At 37.8% G+C, this 20,716-nt stretch overlaps 1 protein-coding gene across 2 annotated transcripts in view; it reads right to left on the minus strand.

Moving 5' to 3' along the window:
* Window positions 1-696: 696 nt before the first annotated feature.
* LOC126751955 (E3 ubiquitin-protein ligase TRIM9) overlaps window positions 697-20,716 on the minus strand; it is a 266,388-nt gene continuing 246,368 nt past the window's right edge. The window contains exons 7-11 of one of the 2 annotated variants that reach the window (XM_050462433.1): window positions 19,306-19,338; window positions 14,475-14,614; window positions 13,711-13,849; window positions 10,521-10,754; window positions 697-5,514 (exon numbers count right to left, since the gene is read on the minus strand). In XM_050462433.1, coding sequence (XP_050318390.1) covers window positions 5,225-5,514; window positions 10,521-10,754; window positions 13,711-13,849; window positions 14,475-14,614; window positions 19,306-19,338 — 836 coding nt within the window. In that variant the 3' untranslated portion in view covers window positions 697-5,224. The remainder of the gene's footprint in view (window positions 5,515-10,520; window positions 10,755-13,710; window positions 13,850-14,474; window positions 14,615-19,305; window positions 19,339-20,716) is intronic. The other variant, XM_050462434.1, reaches the window with a different exon arrangement.

The following is a 20,716-nucleotide window of genomic DNA, read 5'->3' on the forward strand; positions in this document are numbered from 1 at the left end:
CCGAATTTCGTATCGAGATTCGCTTGGGAAGGTTGAGCGGTTTCAGTTCCTGCAAAAGCTATATTTTGTACACTTTCAATTTAAGAACTCCACGTAAAATGTGCCAAGACGTTCCATACGTCAGTCCGAGTTGCTGCGAATCGACTCTCCACGGTCTTCGGGTTCACTCTCAGCTACGGCTACTATATTTTCTTCACTACGTGCTGGACGTGGTTTATTCGATTGATTAGTATCCAGTAATGAATGCCGGGTCTCAAGATGGGTCAAGGAGATGTGAATAATACGCTCAGTAGGCCGATTTTGTTGACCATAAGTTGAGTGAAGTGCGCGAAACACACTCTTTAGAGAACGTGAATTTTCGTAATAAAGTTGAAGGATTTGTAAACGTTGTTCAAGTGTAAGCCTTTTCATGATGAACTGCCAAACAATACTCAACACAAATAACATGACAGCTTGGCACGACTCACGCGTGATCTGTCAAAAAAAAGCTATTGAATATAATACCTTTGTTTGGATCACCCTTTACAAACGTCGACAGTGCTGGGAATCAGTGTGAACACTTGGTCTAGTGTGTTCGATTCGTTAACAGCTAATAATACCTATAAAGAAGTAAGTCATTGGAATCGTTCTGAAGCATAGTGGACTAGTTTAATCTAAAACTCAAACTTGGTAAAATGAAATGCGAACCAGTGTTGCTTCTTTGTGACATATGTATTTTTATTGATTGTTAATAATTAGCCATTAAATTTTATTATCATTTATGGTATTTTTTGATCATTACATTGCTATTTCTATGAACATTCTAGCCAACTTCCCTTCGTTTGGCTTGTGTTTGTTTAGTTTTTTTTTTCTTTTCATCAGCTGACATATTTTTTTATTATTATTAATAATTAATTACATTGGGATTAATGCGAAATTACTATTTACTTTGCAATTACGTTTAAGTGTTTTACGCTTAATTAAAAATAAAAAATGTTTTGTAGGTTAATCGCTAAAACATTCATACATATATGCGTTTATTCATGTACTAGTATATATATATATATAGATATTTACGTTAAACGTATGTTTTTAAATACAAATGCATGCACATATATTTATGTATGTATGTACAAATACTCATTTATTTGCCATTTAATTTTTTAATTTTTTTGTAATTTTCTCGCGTTTTCAATAATGGAAAACGTTTGCCTACACTAACAATTCATATTTATGCAAAATTTACAAGCTTTTCTTTGATTCAAACGCAAATAAGGTGAAAAAACGTATTAATGTTTATATGTTTGTGAGTTTTATTGATTTTTATTTTATTTTTTTTTGTATTTAGATTTTGTTTTCTGTGCCGTTGGAAATTTTCCGCAATTTTACTAATGGCAAAGTTTTTTTTTTAAGTGCAGTCTATTATCATGGCATCATTTTAAACATTTATGGTACAATCGCTTTGCCGCTTTTTCGAAAGCTTTTGAACAGTTTGTATTTAGACACTCGTATCATTGACAACTACTATTTACAGAGCGCTTTTCTATATCGTTAGTAATTAAATTTAGTTCGCGTGATTTGGCGAAGTCTTTTGGCTTTCGTCTCTTGGTTTTGGGTTCCTCTTTTATGTATGTAATTTGTGTCAAAGCATTTATAATACAATACACTTATAGGGTATAAGTATCTAAGCTCTAAAAAGTTTACGCTAGTGTAAGATTTTTGGTATAAGCTTAAGTGTTATAGCTGGCATGCGCAGGGAAAGCATTTTGCTTTTCTCCGCCTTGAATGTTTCGCATTTTAATTTTGCTCTTATTTTTTACAACTTTATCTATTTGTATGTGTTTATATAGATATATGTTTTCGAAGCATTTAATTTTATAATTTCAACATTTAGAATCTGCGATTTTGGAAAATAGATTGTAGCTTGGAGAAATTTTTTGGTATCGAATTTCAGTTTAAGGTCTAGTAATTCATTAAATCCTAAATATACTTTAGCAGCTTTTTTTTAATGAGTGGCTGTAAACTGAAACCAAATGTCATGAAAAAAGTAAACACAAGCAATTTAAAACAAACTGTTTGCTGAATAAATCAAAATAAAAAATCTTTAATCAAATTCTATTGCTACTGTTGTGACTAAACTAAATGAAATCGTTGCGAAGACAAAACTTTTTTTGAAGTTATGAATACAAATTACAATCATTATTCTACAAAAAAATATCAAAACGAAATCTGTTGCCTGCAGTGCTGTATTTTAGCTGTGATTATTATATTTACATAAAAGAAAGCACTTTAATTGGTAATAGATGTAAGGGGTTAGGGACAGTCAGAATTCTAAACAAAAAAAAAGAAGAATTTCGACATTTTCTTTAATCATAATATCTTTAAAGTATTCTATATTCTATGAAAGCTAAGTCCGACAAATACTTTACGATTTATTGGATAATTAAAGGGTTCCCGGATGCTCTTAAACGCAGCAGTTGCGAAATTTCAAATGAATTTTTCTCAAAACAATGTTTTTTGTGCTCGCAAACCGAATTAAATGGTTAAATAACTTTTTGAAAACATTGAACTCAGTTCGCGATGACCCACATCTGCTCCAGAGACTCATAAATTGGTAAGCAATCATGGTTTTGTGATTATGACGCGAAAATCAAAGCTCAATCATTCCAATGCGGGCTGACGCATGAGCCAACACTGAGAAAAAGCGCCAATTTTGGTCGAATTTGGAGGTTTTGCTAACAGTTTTCTACGCTTGCAGGGGTGTCGTGCTTCATAAGTTCTTACACAAGGGTCGTACTGTTAATAAATGATATTAGGTGCAAGTTATACGCCTTTTGTACCATGAAAACGTCCCTGCTCACGTATTGTTGCTTGAGTGCGAATATTTGGTCAAAAACAACACATTAATGGTGTCGCAGCCATTTTGTGCCATAGATCTGTCCCCCGGTGACTGTTTTTGTTCCTAAAAGTGAAGAGACCCATGAATGAATGACGTTACGCTACGATTCAGGAGATAAAAACTGCATCGGAGGAGGAGCTAAATAAGATCCGAAAAATTATATTTTTAAGTGGTTTAATAATTTGAAAAAAAAAAAAATGCTGGCAGAAAGTGCAAAATTGGAGGATGGAGTAATGTGTAGAAGTTAACGCGAGTAAGGAATGTTCTCTGAGTGGCAGTCACTTGGGAGTGTCCAGAAACGATTATTTTATAGATGGCTCAAGCAGCTCACGACTCCCGTCTTAGACCCAGAGGATAGGTAACCAAAAAACGTCCGTTTGAAGGCGAACCATCACTCCCCAGGGTTGTGCGCTGGGTTTGGGACCCGCCACGTAAAAAATGCCGCCAATGAAAAATAAACAACAGCGTCGGGCGAGAGTCCCCCCTTTTGATGACGAACATAGCAAACGCATTAAGGATAACGATTTAAGTGCATCTACCTAGAATGTCCGATCCTTGATTGTTTCTTAGGAAATACAAAATTCCCGATACTTTTTGAACAAACCTCGTATATTGACCCTAATCCAGGATCACGATATTTATTGAACGTGTAGCATGCAATACCAATGGATTGAGATCCATACCACAAAACATTTACGGGGGTCGTATCTGAAAACTGGTTTTACCGAATAACTTGAAATTTGTAGGGTAAATGTAAATGCATGAAATGAACTATTAACAATCAAAAATTCCCAAAATGATATATTCATTTGATAATAGCTCTTGCCGTGCACATAGGCTTACAGCTTAAAATGCCGCTAATTAATTTTGTTTCAGATAAGCAAATCATAGGGGACGGTAGCGGACATGCCTGCCCATTTTTTTCGAGCCAGAACGCTGTACTTCCTGTTGTACACAATATTTTTAGCTTTAAATTTATATTTTTACCGTCGAAATATATTTTAATAAATGATAATAAGAAAGAAAAATCCGAAAAGAAGGAGGAGGACGACGATATGGATTTCGGTCTCTTCGACTAAACAGTTTAACCTTAAAGTTCTATCTATTTACTGGTCCTGAAAACAAAAAGTCTAAAAAATGCCTAAAAAGCAGGCCGTCATATGAAAATAAATCCGGATCAACGTGCGTTGAAAGTTCACTATTGATCACGCGAACCCTGACATCTTGTATGTAAGTTCCTGATACGACGGAACAAAGTATTGTAAGAATTAAAATCATAATTATCATAATTATTGAAGCTGTAGTATTTACTCGTGATCAGCCAATCATTAATATAAGGGCATGAGAGACCTAAGGTCGCGGTGCAATCCTCATGTTTTTATTTTATCAATATGGATCACAATCCAAATATCGCAATAAATATTGAACGTGTGACAGTCGCCAATGATGCTAAGTTTTTATTTTAGAAAAATAAAAAAATTTTTTTGTCAAGAAAAATCAATAAATTTTGCATGGCTCTGACTATGCCTAAACCCTAAAAAGGTGAGAGATTGTGATTGCGACATATTTCATATAATAATTATTTAATTTTGTTTTTTTTTTCGTTGGCAGTCACGCGTTATTTGCTTTTTTTTAATTTTTTCAACAATTTAATATTTATATTTCTTCAACTTTAATTTTTAGCTATTTTTTTAACAGTCACTTGTGTTTAATCCAGTTATTGGTGAACTTCTTTAGATTTTTTAGATTGTTTATTTGTTTGTACATGTGTTAATGCCTTCTCATATTACAACGTTCATTGATGCATTATCACTTCTAAATGCTTCAAACCGACTATTGCTTTAATTTTTTATTATTTCTGTCATTTGTTGCTGCAACATGACATTTGATTTTTCAAACTTCGTTTTTAGTATTTTTTCAAAATTTTTGTAGCTGCAAATGCTGAATTTTGTACGAACTATAGACTTAGACCTTACTAGTACCAATGTGTGTTAACATGCAAAATTTTTATAAAAATTAATAATTGGAATATTATGGCGATTTTGAATTTCACTTCATTTGAAATGCTTAAGATATGTGTCAGCGACCCATTTATGCTACTTACAAATCGAATTACATAAAAATTTATATGCTATGTAAAACTATAAATACATTTAAAAACGTGTAAGTAGACGCCTAGGTATGTATGTATCTATGTATATGCATTGCTAGTTTTTGAAATTGCGCTTAAATACGAAATATTTACAACACACTTGAAGCGCGCCTAAGCGTTGCACTTCGCCTACCTCCCACTGCGGTCCCTTCGGTTCATTCTCTTGGATTGCAGCGCATCTTATTCAATCTTACTCAGAAGTAGTCCATTTTCGGCGCCTCCATGGCGGTGTGTAGGGTCAGTGTCACGCCGCGATTAATGCTCACGGCCGGGTAGAAGACACCGTAGAGATCGCGGAATGCCACGGAACCTTGTGGCATTTCATTGACGAGAAAACTCAAGGTATGCCGTTCCAGATCAAGTAGTACACCAATGGTGCTGCCAGTGGTTATACCACCCTCGACACGTCGCTCGTGTACGGAATTATGCTGAAACCATGAGCGTTGTCCGTCAATGTACATAGCAAAGGATTTTTCATCTTTGCCTGCAAAGAAATTAAGTGGAATATTAAAATAATAAATAAACATTTTTTCTTCAAGGCGTTCCTTAACAATGGAAAAGTCAAACGCTATGACCTAACCCAAACTATTCCTTTGTGAAGACAATTATGACATTCTTTGATATTAAAAAAGTTCAAATTTTTTACCGGCAGACCTATTTTCAGTGCTCTTCCGCCCGTTATTGGACGTAATCTCATTACTATCGAAAATGGGCTGTGAACTGTTCAAGTTTCACTAGAGTATGACAACTGAAATAAATTCAGCCTCCATGAAGAAACATCCCCAAATGAGTTGAGGCTGATCGGCTTCGCCGGCGCCCGAAATATGGCTATCTGTAGTATTAGATTCCTTATTCTTCACTGGCGCAGAAACCGCTTACGTGGTTATAGCCGAGTTAACAAAAGCGCCCCAGTCGTTTCTTGTTTTCGCTACGTGGCGCCAATTGGAGATTCCAAGCGAACCCAGGTCCTTCTCTACCTGGTACCAAAGGAGAGGTCTTCCTCTGCCTCCCTCGGTGGGTACTGCATCGAATACTTACAGAGCTGGAACGTTTTCGTCCATTCGGACAACATGACCTAGCCAGCTTAGCCGCTGTCTTTTAATTCGCTAAACTATGTCAATGTTGTCGTATATCTCATACAGCCCATCGTTTCATCGAATACGGTATTCGCCGTGTCTAACGCGCAAAGAACCACAAATCTTTCGCAGAACGTTTCTCTTGTAAACTCGTAACGTCGACTCATCAGATGTTGGTATCGTCCATGCCTCTGCACCATATAGCAGGACAGGAATAATGAGTGACTTATAGAGTTTTGTTTTTGTTTGTCGAGAGAGGACTTTACTTCCCAATTGTTTACTTAGTCCAAAATAGCACCTGTTGGCAAAAGTAATTCTGCGTTGGATTTCGATTCTGACATTGTTGTTGGTATTGATGCTGGTACTAGATTCCAGCAAAGGAAAATTCATCAAGCTACCTAACTTTCTCGTAATATCGGATATTTCGTATATCTGATCGATGGATCAAAAAGCCACCAATCAGATCGATCATGTTGTGATAGATGGAAGACATATCTCCAGTGTTTTAGACGTGCGGACGCTCCGAGGTCCTAACATTGACTCAGACCACTATCTTGCTGCTTGTACTCCTGCTCACTGAGAGTACTCATCAGCAACTTGGTATAAGGGATCTGTGGGACGGCATTTCCAGCTCCTTACCAACCGCTGCAAACGAAACCATTGGTTATCGGTAAATGCAAAAGAACAGAAGGTACGATGAGGAGTGGACAGAAAACAGACTGCCTACATCGCAACGTTACAATCGACCACAACACGTGCGGGATGCATTTGAAGAAAAAAAAAGAGAGGCCGAAATACGTGAGTACGAAAAACAAGACAAGCTGGCCGACATTGTTATCAATTCAGCTATGTCCGTCTATGTGTTCTCGATCTAGTCCATCAGTTTTTGGAATATTGATCTGAAATTTTTCGCACATCCTTTTCTCCCCAAGAAACTGCTCATTTGTCAAAGCCGTCAATATCGGACAGAGATGCCATACAAATAACCGAAGTAAACGGTCTTTTCTTGCTTTGAATTGCTATATCCTCAGTTCAATTGAAAAGTGCAAAACCGTTTTGGTGATAGCACTCAACACCGGAAAATAAATAAAAACAAAAGCAATAAAACGATAGAAAATTTCTTAAGTGAACAACTGAGACACTCTGAATCAATAGCTTTCATGAAACAACGGAAGAGGGGTAGGTGACTAGGGGTAGGGGACTAGCGCAGGTTGCCACGCAGCAAACATTGCAGAAGTGCCGATACTTCCAATTCTATAAACGCTAATAAGAAACTTTTTCATTTGCAAAAGTGAAGCGAATAAACGCAAGAAACTTTTTACGCGTCTCTTTGGCTGTGTGCTACAACTACACCTAAGTGCCGCCGTTAACTTTTCTTTGCCACAGACCTGGCGTCATTAAATATCGAGTGGCAAAGAAAATTCACACGATATCGCCATTTTCGGTTCGATTGAAATGTGTCTCAGGAAGGCAACGCATAAGAAACCCATTGAAAATATTTCGTACAAATTCGAGTGCGAACAGAACTTGGCACTTTGTGGATATGAAAGTAAGAAAAGATAATATTTACTTAAGGATATTGCGTTCAGTCGGCAGGCGGAAGTTGTTGAGCTCCACAAAGGTGACGTTATTGAAATAAAATAAAACAATGAACGTCTGCGTGCGCCAAATGACAAATTGATAATGGCAAAATGCAAACAAAATACGCGAAAAAGTTTTCAAATTATAAAGGATTTTAATTAAATTGTAAGCAAACGAAGCTGAGATGTAACAGAAAAAGAAAGAGCTGCTTTCGTCTTTTGCATTTGAAGCAGCCAAACGACGTTGACAGTTAGGAATTCAAGCATACTTAAGACGCTGTTGATGACGCCACTACATTTCACAACAATTATTAATAGTCTTAACTTAGACATATACTTAGGGCTCATGATAGACAGGAAGCTCTCGTGGAACCCAACATCGAAGAAAGAGCAAGGAAGCCATCGGTTGTCCTCCACTGCTGTAAATGAGTCATTTGCTAAAGGTGTGAACTTTCACCAAAGGTAGCTCTTAGGCTCTATTAACCCATAATTAAGCCCATAATGTTTTACGGAATTTTTGTTTTGCGGAAGGCGTTGGAAAATACTACACTGAGAATAAAATTTTCGAGTGTTCAACAAGTCGCTGTCATCAGTATGTATGGTGCACTACGAACCACACCAACTACGGCACTGAATGTCTTCCTGCATATAGCACCGGTGGACATAACCGCAAAGTGTATGGCCGCAAAAGATTACCTCAGACTAAGATAATCAAGATACCTGACATTACACAGGTTAAACGACTGCGAGACTATGTACTCTGGAATCCTTGCAAGCTTGGATGACATTTCAAACTAACAGGTTGCTGAACCTTGTCATGATTGTTGCTTTTCGGCCCACATACCATCCAGGGAGACAGGTGAGGGAAGAACTCGCTGCAGGAGAAGGGCGATGAGTCCATTTAGAATGTAAGTAGAGGAGTACACTGTCGGGTACTTTCCATTTTTCCAGTTACGTAGACCCGACTGTCGTGGGAATGGACTACTGCCGTGTCAATCTTTCGTAGTGGTAATTATTCACTCAGACATTTGGCCAGTGATTTCAGCTTTAAGCAGGCAGTCAAAAGGTCCTTCTGGCCCAGGATAAATCGAAGGAGGTCCAGGGAACGCCCTCAACAAGATCCACCTTTCATTGGTTGTAGGAGTTCTAACTGAGCATTGTTTGATCTGAATCCGACCTGTTGATAACTGCATGAGCTGTTTGAATGGAGATAGGCTAGAATAATTTCAACACTTCCTCCTCAAATGTTCCGCTTTACCAGATCAGGGCAAAAACCCCTCGGATCTGCTATTTTTAGTTGTACAGGAAATAAAAATAAAGCACTTAAGCAAATATGTGATTGGTTTAGTGCGCTTTGCCGATAGCTGATATCCAACTATAGGACTTTTTCGTTTGGCTTCACAAAGTACTGCACATAACGGTCTAAATGTAATCCTCTGCTGTGCTGAGGGATCAGCCATCTAACCTTATAAGACCTTTGTCCATGACTTACGAAGTAACGCTGGATATTTTTCACATCTTTTAATATTTTTAATTATAAAAATATCGTAAAAAAGATTTCAATTTCGAAAATCTCTTCCAGCGTTATTTGGGAGGCAGAACGTGCAATTCACACAAGAAGCTACGCCTGTGTTATATATGTAAGTGCTTCTTGAGCTTACAATGGCCAATGTAGAAGGCGACAAGTAACCTTTTAAGTTTGTAACCACCCATTAGCAGCTTGGCATGGTGCATGCCTTGGAGTTGTTGCTAATACCCCTCCCTATCCACTTCTTCATCCTTACGGAGCTGCTCGTTTATGGTATGGGGTCCTACCGCAATGAAAAGTTCGGGTCCTACCACGTTGGTGGTTGCTGCGAAGCGATCGAGCTCATCAGCCAGTGCATTCCCGGCTATACTTTCGTGACCGGACACACAGATAAAGTGCACTTGCTTACGATCTAATAGACTGTTCAGCCGTTCTACTTGTATACCCTCCTGCACCAATAGCGATTTGATTACGTACGCAGAGATTGCTTTGAGTGTCGCTTGAGTATCGCTGAGTATGACTATACGTTCGCACCGACTTATAGCAAAGACCTCTGTTTGAAATATGCTTAGAAAACTTCCTATAGGTATGGAGAGTTTGGTGCATGGTCCTGGTACTCTTGCGCCAATTCCCTTTCGGGCCGTCGGTGTACCACTTGATTTTACTATCCCCAAGCAGTAGTTCAAGAGTGGAGACCTTCCATTCAGCCTTACTGCTGAGGGTAACCTTGAACTTCTTAATGAAATTTACACTTTTGGTAATGATATCCCTTGGGAGAAGAGCCAGTGGTAATTCGTTACTTAAGTCCTTAAATCGATTTTTTTTTTTTTTTAATTATAAAAGCTTATACAATGTTAATAACATATGTACAACCTAAAACATGCAGCACTAGCTTCAGAGGCTATCGGCTGTTAAATCGATTTATATTTTTATAAACTTCTGCTTTTTTAATTTTGTCTACTCTTAACGTTTCACTTTAAATCTTTTGTTGTGTTATTAAAAAAAAGAGGGAGAGAATGGTGTCATGTCAAACTTTAAGACCACTTTAAAAGTAATTCAAAGAAAATATGTCGTTAAAGCAAATGGAAAAATTATGGCCAACCATTGGCAAAAAGTTGCAACTGGCATACTAAAAGTCAACGGATATGAAAATCGTTTAAGTGTAGCAAATTTTCAAACTATCACACAGTAAAAACGTTTATATTTATATTCACTTAGCACAATATTCACTGCAATTTTTATTGTGCCATTTTGATTTGCGTGCTTATGAAAGACACACCCTCCACTGCGCCAATCTTTCGCTTACCTAGCATTTTGTTGCGATTGACATCGATGCGCGCCACACCGAACGCTGGATCCGTATCCATTGTATACTTGTCAACGGTGAATTCCCAGTAGTGAATGCCGCGTGAGAATCCCACCGAACCCAAAGCCACCCGGTGCTCCCAACCCTCCACCGATACTGTGGCATTATTGTTGCTAAAAACCAGTCCGGAGCCGGCGCCACCGCTAAGGATCGGATCAAATGTGAACCAGGCAACTGTGAAGCATAAAGAAGAACAAGAATTATTTCAAAAATAAGTAAAATTATATGCTGGAAGTAGATTTCACTGTAAACTTATTATGATACAAAATAATAATGTTGTGAGATATACAAACATATGTATGTATAGTATATAAGCAGAAGAGCAACAGCACAGTGGAGTGCCTCGAGTGGTGCTACAAGAAAATGCAACAAACTGATAAATGAAAAAATAAAAAATAATATTGCAGTAGTGCTAATAAAAGCAAACGTTATAGTTGAGCGCAATATTGAGTGTTGTTATTGGAATAATCCTTTTCATGAGTGGCTGCACTCTCGAAAGCGCCACAAAGTATGCTACAACTGTAGCACTGCCACTAACAGCAAAAACCAGTAGTCGACAGCTCACTCCGCTGCTTCGACGCTTTCAATTTTTATTATCATTCACTGGCGCTCATTCACTTGTTGCGTTATTGAGGATTTATTAGTTGCCAACAATTGTGGCAATTGTCATTTTATTGTGCACTTATTGCAAGTTGCTTTTAATGTTGTAGCAAGAAATTAAAATTGATTATAGACCACGGATATATATACGAGTATGTATGAAGTACATATAGACTTATATAAAGGTACCAGGAACTTGTAAATAAAAGCAAATATTTAATTATTTGACTGAAAACAGGGTCCACGGAGTGGCAATTTCAGTTCTTCTTCTTCTTCTTCTTTACCGGCGTAGAAACCGCTTACGAGGCGATAGTCGAGTTAACAACAGCGCGCCAGTCGTTTCTTCTTTTTTTGGAGATTCCAAGCAAAGCTTGGTCCTTCTGCACCTGGTCTTACCAACGGAGTGGAGGTCTTCCTCTGCTTCCCCGGTGGGTACTGTGTCGAATACTTTCAGAGCTGGAGTGTTTTCGGCAATTCGGGCGACATGACCTAGCCAGCGTAGTCGCTGTCTTTCAATTCGCTGAACTACATCAATGTCGTTGTATGTCTCATACAGCTTATCGTTCCAACGAATGCGGTATTCGCCGTTGCAAAGTGGAAAGAACCCTAAATCTTCCACAGAACCTTTCTCTCGAAAACTTGTAACGTCGACTCATCAGTTGTTGTCATCGTCCAAGCCTTTGCACCATATAGCACGACGGGGTTGATTAGTGACTTATATAGTTTGGTTTTTCTTCGTCGAGAGAAGACTCGAATGCCTACCCAGTCCGAAGTAGCACCTGTTGGCAAGAGTTATTCTGCGTTGGAATACTGCGTTGACGTTGTTGTTGGTGTTAATGATGGTTCCAAGATAGACGAAACTATCTACGACTTCGAAGTTATGACTGACAACAGTGACGTAGGAGTCAAGTCGCGAGTGTGCCAACTTCTGTCCTCGGCGAAGAGGTGGTGTGTGACGATTCTCTTTTAACGGGTCCTTTCCAAGATTTGATGCATGGTGAATATCTGCTCAGTTGTTGATTTGCCAGGTCTGAAGCCATACTGATAAGGTACAATCAGTTTGTTGACGGTGTGCTTTAATCTTTCACACAATACGCTCCATAGAACCTTGTACGCGATGTTGAGGAGACTTATCCCACGGTAGTTGGCGTAGATTGTGGGGTCTCCCCTTTTTGTGGATTGGGTAGAGCACACTTAAATTCCAATCGTCGGGCATGCTTTCGTCCGACCATATTCTACAAAGAAGCTGATGTATACTCCTTATCAGTTTGTCGCCGCTGTATTTAAATAGCTCGGCCGGCAATCCATCGGCCCCGTCGCTTTGTTGTTCTTCAGACGGGTAATTGCTTTCGAATTTTTTATGATAGGACAGTGGAACGTCTGCTCTATCGTCATCGATTGTGGAATCGGGTTCACCATCTCCTGCCTTTCACTGCCATCAGTAGGCTGTAGAAGTGTTCCCTCCATAATTTTAGTATGCTCTGGGCATCACTTACTAGATCACCTCTGGGTGTTCTACAACAGTATGCTCCGTTCTTAAAACATTCTGTTAGTTGCCGTTGGCGTGTGAACATCTGTCGAAAACAGACGGAATTGTAGAAGAAACAATTGATGGATTTTACATAATGATAATGCACCATTGCATCGAGCCACTATTGTGACCGAATTTAAAGACAAAAATGCAATGAATACCATCGACCAACCACCATATCTGCCTCCGTGTGATTTATTTTTTGTTCCCCAAACTGAAATTGTTGCTCGTGGAACTTGTTTTCAGCCAACCGCAGAGATAAAACAAATTCGCTGAAGAAGCTGAAGACCATCCCAAAAAATGCTTATGAAAAGTGTTTAAAGGTCTGGAAAAATCGTTGGCATAAGTGTATTACATATGGTGGGGATTACTTTGAAGGCGACAAAATAAATATTGATGAATAATTAAATATTTTGCGTTTTATTTGCAATTTCCGGGTACTTTTGTCTGCGGCGGACAAAGAAATTGTTATACCATCAAGTGCGGGAAGATTCAATCGAGGTATGTATATAGGTTTTACTCGTGAAAAGCATTCGCCTCATTTTACTAGGTTTTACGACCAGTAGGTGTAACCTTTGTAAGGCTCTTTCTGTAATCTCAGTGATTGTGGAATACAACATCCTTGATGAGAGGACAAACTCGACCTAAATTTAATACATCATATTATTATCATGAACTGTGATGATCTTGGAGAGGCAATTATTCAGCCGTGTCTTGTTTTTATACACGCGAGCAGCAAAAATTTAATAATCATTTTGAATTTACTCTCAATACGCCACCGCCACTCATATGTCTATCTGCATCTTATATGTTCCATAAAGAAACCTCTTTTCACAACCACTCTTTCGCTTTTGTTAATTGAAATTCCGAAATCGGTTGGTGAATAAAAAGAAAGCATATCGCATAAATATGTATCCGCTTACTGCTGCTCAAGTATTGTCTAAAATAATTCTATATACTTTTTTCCAGCGCATTGTTTGCTTTGTTGTGCTCACTCACCTTCCGCCGTTTGCAATCCAATGAGTTCGGAATATTCACCCTCGCCCGCATTGTTGAATGCCTTGACGCGCGCATTGTACATGGAATTGAAGTGGAGCCCATCCACGGTGCAAATCGTTTCTTTGCCGCAGTACACCTCCTAAGAGCAAAAGGCATAGATAAATTTATTAATATACCAGACGGAAATGGAATTAATATTTTTAGTAATACAGTAAATATATGTAGGTATGCGATATAATTTGGGGTGAAAAAACTATATGTGACCTGGTCTACGGAAAGGGGGCTTAGCTGTCAAAAAAAAAGGAGAACAGTTAATGAGATAACGAGAAACTGACGATTATTTTTAACAGCTTTTCCCAGAAAACTAGTTTTCGCACGTTAGCTCCCTTTTCGTAGACCAGGTCACATATATTGTCTCTCTAAATTCGATAAAATATTTAAGAGAAAATTTTGAAAAATAGCTTCTTTCCTAATTGAAAACTTTCTAAACTGCCTGAGATCTAATCCACGAATTCTGTTGAGCCCAGCTGAACTCCGATTCAATTATAGGTTTAAGGTACAGGGACTTTTTCGTACCGAACCATAAAATAAGATACTTACTCACACTAGGAAAATACCTACAACTAGGAAGATACCTACTCCGTTTCCACGACAGTCGGGTCTACTCAACCGGAACGGATCCGGATTTTTTATCTTGTCAAGCACAAGGCACTCGGCACAACAACAACATAAAATATCTACTAAATTGTTGAATTTTTACTTACCCGAAACTCGCCACCGCTGCCATCGTCCAACTCCAATACATAGCCATCAACGATAGAGTGGGCTGGTGCTTGCCACGCCACTGTAACCGAATTATTTTCTGCCGAACAATCCTCCGGCACAATGGTTGGCGCTAAGGGCGCTGTTGTGCGTCAGCAGAGAGCAGGAAAACCCAGAAAAAAATTGCCCATTAGATTATGGTATTATTGTTGAATTGCCAATGAAGTGAAATTAATTACGTTTGCGCAAATGAGAATACACTAAATTAATAAATGACAACTAAATTAACAAGAACAAATGCAAATATATGCAAAGTAAACCAAATGATACGGTACAGGCACAACAACAACTAAAAGTGAGCGGGGAAAATAACATAAACAAATAAAGGTTTTAATGCAAAACTTAAAACTAAATTTTGGCAATGTTAGTGGATTAAAGTTTGTGCTGGATATAGGGAAATTAGTTCAATATATAATTACAAAGGATAAGGAAGCGCTAAGTTCGTATGTAACCAAACGTTTTACATTCTCGTAAATCAACTTAATCAACTCAAATGATACAAATGTGCCATAAATTCAACCAAAGTGGCGGAGTCGGAAATCACACCATCGGTTATATTCGGACTGGGGAAGGTTTACACTGATTGCATTAAGTTTTGGCTTACACAGTTATACCCGAAAACATGTTTTACGTAATGTTTGTGAAGATAACTCAGACTCTGACCGACATATTCGGTTATTTCAGTTTGCTATAATAATGAAAATCATTCGCTCTGGTATATGGGAGCTTGGGTAATTTGTGGACCGATTTTACACATTTTCTACATCAAACTAGAGTTTACGCAATATTACATCTTGACTTTATTTTGATAGGTTAGCTTTCATATTGACTGATTACCATATATGTATAGTATGTCAGATAAAGAGCAAAGCACAAACTTGAAATTCTTTTATAAGATATAAGGGAGCTAGGGAACATATTGACCGATTTTTGACAGTTTTGACAATATGACTTATCATTACCAAAAATAGTTGCTCTCTCTCAGTAATGGGTTACACAGGTTTACGGGTTTCAAAAAAATCGAATTTGTTTTTATTGTCTTATTAAATTCTACAACACCTTTAGAATGTTGTCTTTGTCAAGTTGATCCTAGTAATAGTTGCGGAGATACAGCCTTGAGAACTTGTGCGCTCGAGGCTAGCTAGGCTCAGTGCGCTGTCTTTATACGCGTTTTTCTCGAAACTGTGTTGAAGTCGGTTAGCAAGATTTCTAGAGAACTACTCAACCGGTCTTCATGAAATTTTATGCAGGTCTTGTATCTCAAGATGCAATTCTTACGTACTTGGACGAAGGATTTTTTTTTTCGATTACAAATATTTGAAAAAAATGTAGCGAAATTTTTCTGAAAGGTTAATTTTTCAGTTAAAATGTCTGCCAAAAATCCAAGTTTCAGTTTTTTTCCTTCGTCCGTATATTTTCACTTTAGCTGATCCTGTAAGGAGTTATCCTGCCAATGCGTGCGCATCTTTTTTCCGAGGGGTCAGCGGAAATTACGTCGCAATGACCAAATAGAAATTTTTTTTCCCAAAAATTTCAGAATTTCTTTTTTCATTGTGCATGTTTTTAATAATAAAAAATGATAATAAAATATTTCATTTCTTATATAAGAAAAAAATTGTTGAAAAAAGGATGTTTTTTGACCCGAGGAAACCTATGTAAGCCCTTAATATGAGGTATATTTTACCTATTATATAACATAAAAAAACAACAGGGTGTTTGCAAATCGTTATTTTAGGTATATGAGGGTTAGAGAAAGTTTCACCCCGATTTTATCCATTTTACGCTGGAAATAACTAGAGCAAGGCAAGCAAGCAACAGAGAAACAATGGAGCATCTCTTGTGCACTTGCCCCGCATTAGCAAGACTACGATGTAAGCATCTGGAGACCCCATGGTGTGAGACACTGGAAGAGGTATCGATTGTGTGGCCACATCAGCTGTCAGGCTAAAGGATGATTATTCCTCATGGACTCCATCTGGTATCGTAAAGGCCCAAAGCTGGTGTATGCGTGGCTCATTGGCCCACCAAATTAACTTAACCTAACCTATCCATTTTAAGTATAAATATACAATAGATATACTCTCTGAATATCATTTAGATACCTTCCCGATTGACCGATATATGCGCTAAATTATAAGGCATTTCAAATTATTTAAAGTAGATTCCTGGGAGCTTGGGAAAATATTGCCCGATTTTACCCATTTCTTGGCACAAGAACATGCTGCTATCATAACAATATTCTCCTCGAATTTCAATACTAAATCACGCAGATTGGCCAATATTTGTTTTATTGCTTGGCACCGGGTTCTACCTATGCAGTATCTGCGGGTTTGAAAAGTTATGGTCTGATCTCCATAATTTTTAGACGCGTGATGGTTTACCTAAAAGGCAATATACTTGCAAAAACATTGACATTGACTCTGGATTCATATGTTGTAAAATGAAAGAATCAGTTGGAATTTAAAATTGTTAAATAGGGAAACAGGGGTAGCAGTAGACTATAGTCTGATTTCGATTAGTTTCAGGGTGTAATATAAGAACGCCTTGATAATACAAGGTCTTTCACAAAAGAAACAGAACTTTTTAAATATAACGGTTTCTGGTGGCACCACCTATTGGTGGGTATATGAAATAAAAAGTTTGATCTCTTGTTGACATTTCGTAAAAATTTTAAGACAGTTGGATAACTACAATCGATGTTATCGATCAAAAAGTGACAGCAGCTTTTGGTCATCGGTCGTAAAATGCATTTTGAACAAAGAGCAAATATTAAATTAAACTTGGGAAAACGTTTACTGAAACATTTTAAATGATGAAAACAGTTTATGGTGATCAGTGCCTATCCCGTAGAAATGTGCATGAGTGGTTTAAGCGATTCCAAGAAGGTCGTGAGGACCTCTGTGACGATCAGAAGTCGGCCGTCTTCAGAAGTCAAAAATAAAGACAATACTGATTTGTTTTTACGATTCCGAGGGTATTGTACATCGAGAGTTCGTCCCACCTGGCCAAAGGATTAATGCTGTGTTTTACCTTGGTGTTATGAAGCGTATTTTGTCACGCATTCGTCGTGCTCGACCACAATACCGTGAGGCAGGGTCCTGGCGCCTGTTGCACGATAATGCGCCGTGTCATCGGTCGACGCTTGTCACTGATTTTTTGACAAAAAACTCCATAAAACTTAACCATTAATCCAAAAGGCGACGACCGATCACAAGAGCCTGACTCAAACCTGAAATCTGACCGCAAACCCGCAAGGAAACTACTTTGAATAAAAAAATATAACTTTTGAAAAATATTAATTTTTTGTTGTTTGTTTTTAACAGTCCTGCTTCTTTTGCGACAGACCTTGTATGTTATTACATACCAAATTCGGTTAAAAGTGGTGAAGTAGTTTTTTAGTCTGTTAGTCAGTTTGTATGACAGCTATAAGCTTTAGTGGTCCAATATCGGCGGTTCTGACAAAAAAAAAAGGTGCTTCTTGGGGAGGAAAACACGTGTGCAAAATTTCGATGTCTCAAAATTTGAGGGCCTAGACATATGGAGAGACGAACGGACATGGCTAAATTAATTCTGCTCGTCATCGTGGTCGTTTATTTATAGGGTCTCCGACGTACATATATTTTTGGGTGTTACAAGCACAAAGCTTTCAGTGTAGGTCGTAAGGTTATCGAAAAATGATTGTTCAACCACGTTTGTTAATCATAACATCGAGAAAGTTAAAAAAGCCTTCGTTGAAAATCATCGTGTTCGCACGAGAGAAATAGCTGGGACTTTTAACAACTCTTTGGAATCGTCACTACACACTTTGGTGAATGTTTTGGGTGGAAAGCGTGTGTATTACAAATTCGACGCGAGAGCTGAAGGCCATCCCGGAAAGTGCCTATAAAAAATAAAAAATGTTTTGACGATTGGAAGAAGTATTGGCGTCGCCTCAAATGGATGCTACTTTGAAGGCGATAAAATAAATTTGGATGATGATTGAAAAATTTTCGTTTTATGTTTAAATTCCCGATACTTTCTGGACAGCTTAGAGTTTCTGACGTTTCCTGTTGGGTGCTACAAACTTCATGGCAAACTTATATACTCTATTCAGCTTATACCATAATTATGAGCGTGGAATAACTTAATACCAACACCAAAGAGGTAAGCTCAAAGTACAAAAAGATATTTGGTCTAAACACAGATTATGATCTTAGCCAGAAACAGTTTTTGGTTGACTTTCGTTAAAAACAAAACAATAGAGCACAAATTAAAAAACAAAAAAAAAACACAAAGATAATATCGGTCTAACACAAAAACAAAACAAACACGTTTCTAGGTAGTATATATGTATGTATGTTTGGATGAGCGTAAAAATGGTGTGTGTACTTTTGGTTGTTAACGTTGGATATAGTGTTGTCGATAATAATGATAGTGTTGGTAGTGATAACGTTGGTGACAATGACGGTGATGATGTTGTTGTTGTTGTTGATGATGATGTTATGATTTTGGTATTTGAATTGGTGTTGGTTTGATTGGTGGTGGAGGTGTTGTCGTTGGTATTATAATTATTGGTTAGGTGCGTGAAGTTGGTGGGTACTGTTTGAAATCTGGACGAAATGGATTTGGGTAGTGTTGCGGTACGCATAAATTTAGTTGTTATTGTTGTTGTTTTTGCGGTATTAACGTTTGTGCTAGTAGCTGTGGCAGTTGCCGTTGTATTTGTTTGCAGTGTCGAATAATGATTTGTTTTTGTTATTGTTGCTGCGTTTACTACCGGTAACAACATCTCACCTGCTGGTAATCGCTCTTCTCCATCTTTGACAGCTATTTCGGGGCGTGTTTGGTTGTTTCATATTTGCGGTGCCACCACATTCATGGATTCATGGTTGAGTGTATGAGGGGTGGTGGTGCAGCAATGCCATATATATGTACATATACATGTGTTTGTTGTAAAAATGCACGAGACGTTGAGGTGATCATATTAATTGTCAGTGGTAAGTGATATGGGTATACAAAATGTTCAATTTTCCGAATTTCAATTTGGTTTAAGCAGATTTTTTTCGTTTTTGAAATTGTTGAGTCACAAATGATGGGTTGTTGTTTGGTTGTTGCATGTATGGTAGATTTTTTTTTTTTTTTTTTTTTGTTATGGAGTGCAAGAGAAAAAGAGAGCAGAACATACACAATTATGTAGATTATACAGTTTTGGTATACATATACACTTACATATGCATACCTATACATACATACATTATATAAAGCACATACATAATACATATACATATATACAAGTGGTAAATGCATTTAAATATAAGTATGTACCTCAAGCACAAATGCACCTATTATATAATAAATTACGCGGCAATTACGTCTATTTTAATAGCAGCGCTCTAAACTACTTTCGCCCTCAACAAAGTCAACAAAATTGTGTTGTAATTCACATGAAGCGCTCTTCAAAAAAGTATCGCGTTACCAGCAGCATGTGTGTGTGTGCGTATGTAGCGACGCGTCAATTGGAAACACTTTCAAAACAATCGAAATTTTGTTGAAAAGTGTTAAGTGTTAAGTGGCTTTGGTGATTTGTTGTGCCGCAGCTGCCACCGACGTCGACGCCATCACAATTCTGTCGTCTCTATGTTGCCACGGCTCCCTACAACCCTACAACATGTGGCATTGTGTCACGGTTCACGCTTGCCTGGGCTATTTCGGACCTAGCAGCCACCAATACTTGTAGTTATGTGTGTGTTTGGCGCGCACTTCTCTCATATGAGGATGCCACACTGTTACCGGCAACGAAATGTGCAGCAAATCACTTGAAAGTACTGACATTGCACATTGGAGGAATATTGTTTATTTTGTTAGTATGTTTTCACTACAATAATACATTTGTTCCCGGCGCTTTGCTAAGCCTGACAATGATCGACAGCAAATAACTATAAAAGATACTGTTATGTTTAATTTTCCAACGACCTAGAAATCTACGTACCCTCATTTAAGTGAATCTCTTAAATTTTCAATATTTAAAAACCGAATAGAAAAAATTCCATACAAGAACTTGTTGTCAATCAGTCATTTTGTATGACAGCTAAATGCTATAATGCACCGATCTGAATAATTTCTTCGGAGAACATAACGCTTCTTCTTGGAGTCATGTGTAGAAGTTCATGCAAGTGAGGAAAGTTCTCAGATCGCCATTCACTTG

This window comes from Bactrocera neohumeralis, chromosome 3 (genome assembly GCF_024586455.1).
Source record: "Bactrocera neohumeralis isolate Rockhampton chromosome 3, APGP_CSIRO_Bneo_wtdbg2-racon-allhic-juicebox.fasta_v2, whole genome shotgun sequence".
Taxonomy (NCBI): domain Eukaryota; kingdom Metazoa; phylum Arthropoda; class Insecta; order Diptera; family Tephritidae; genus Bactrocera; species Bactrocera neohumeralis.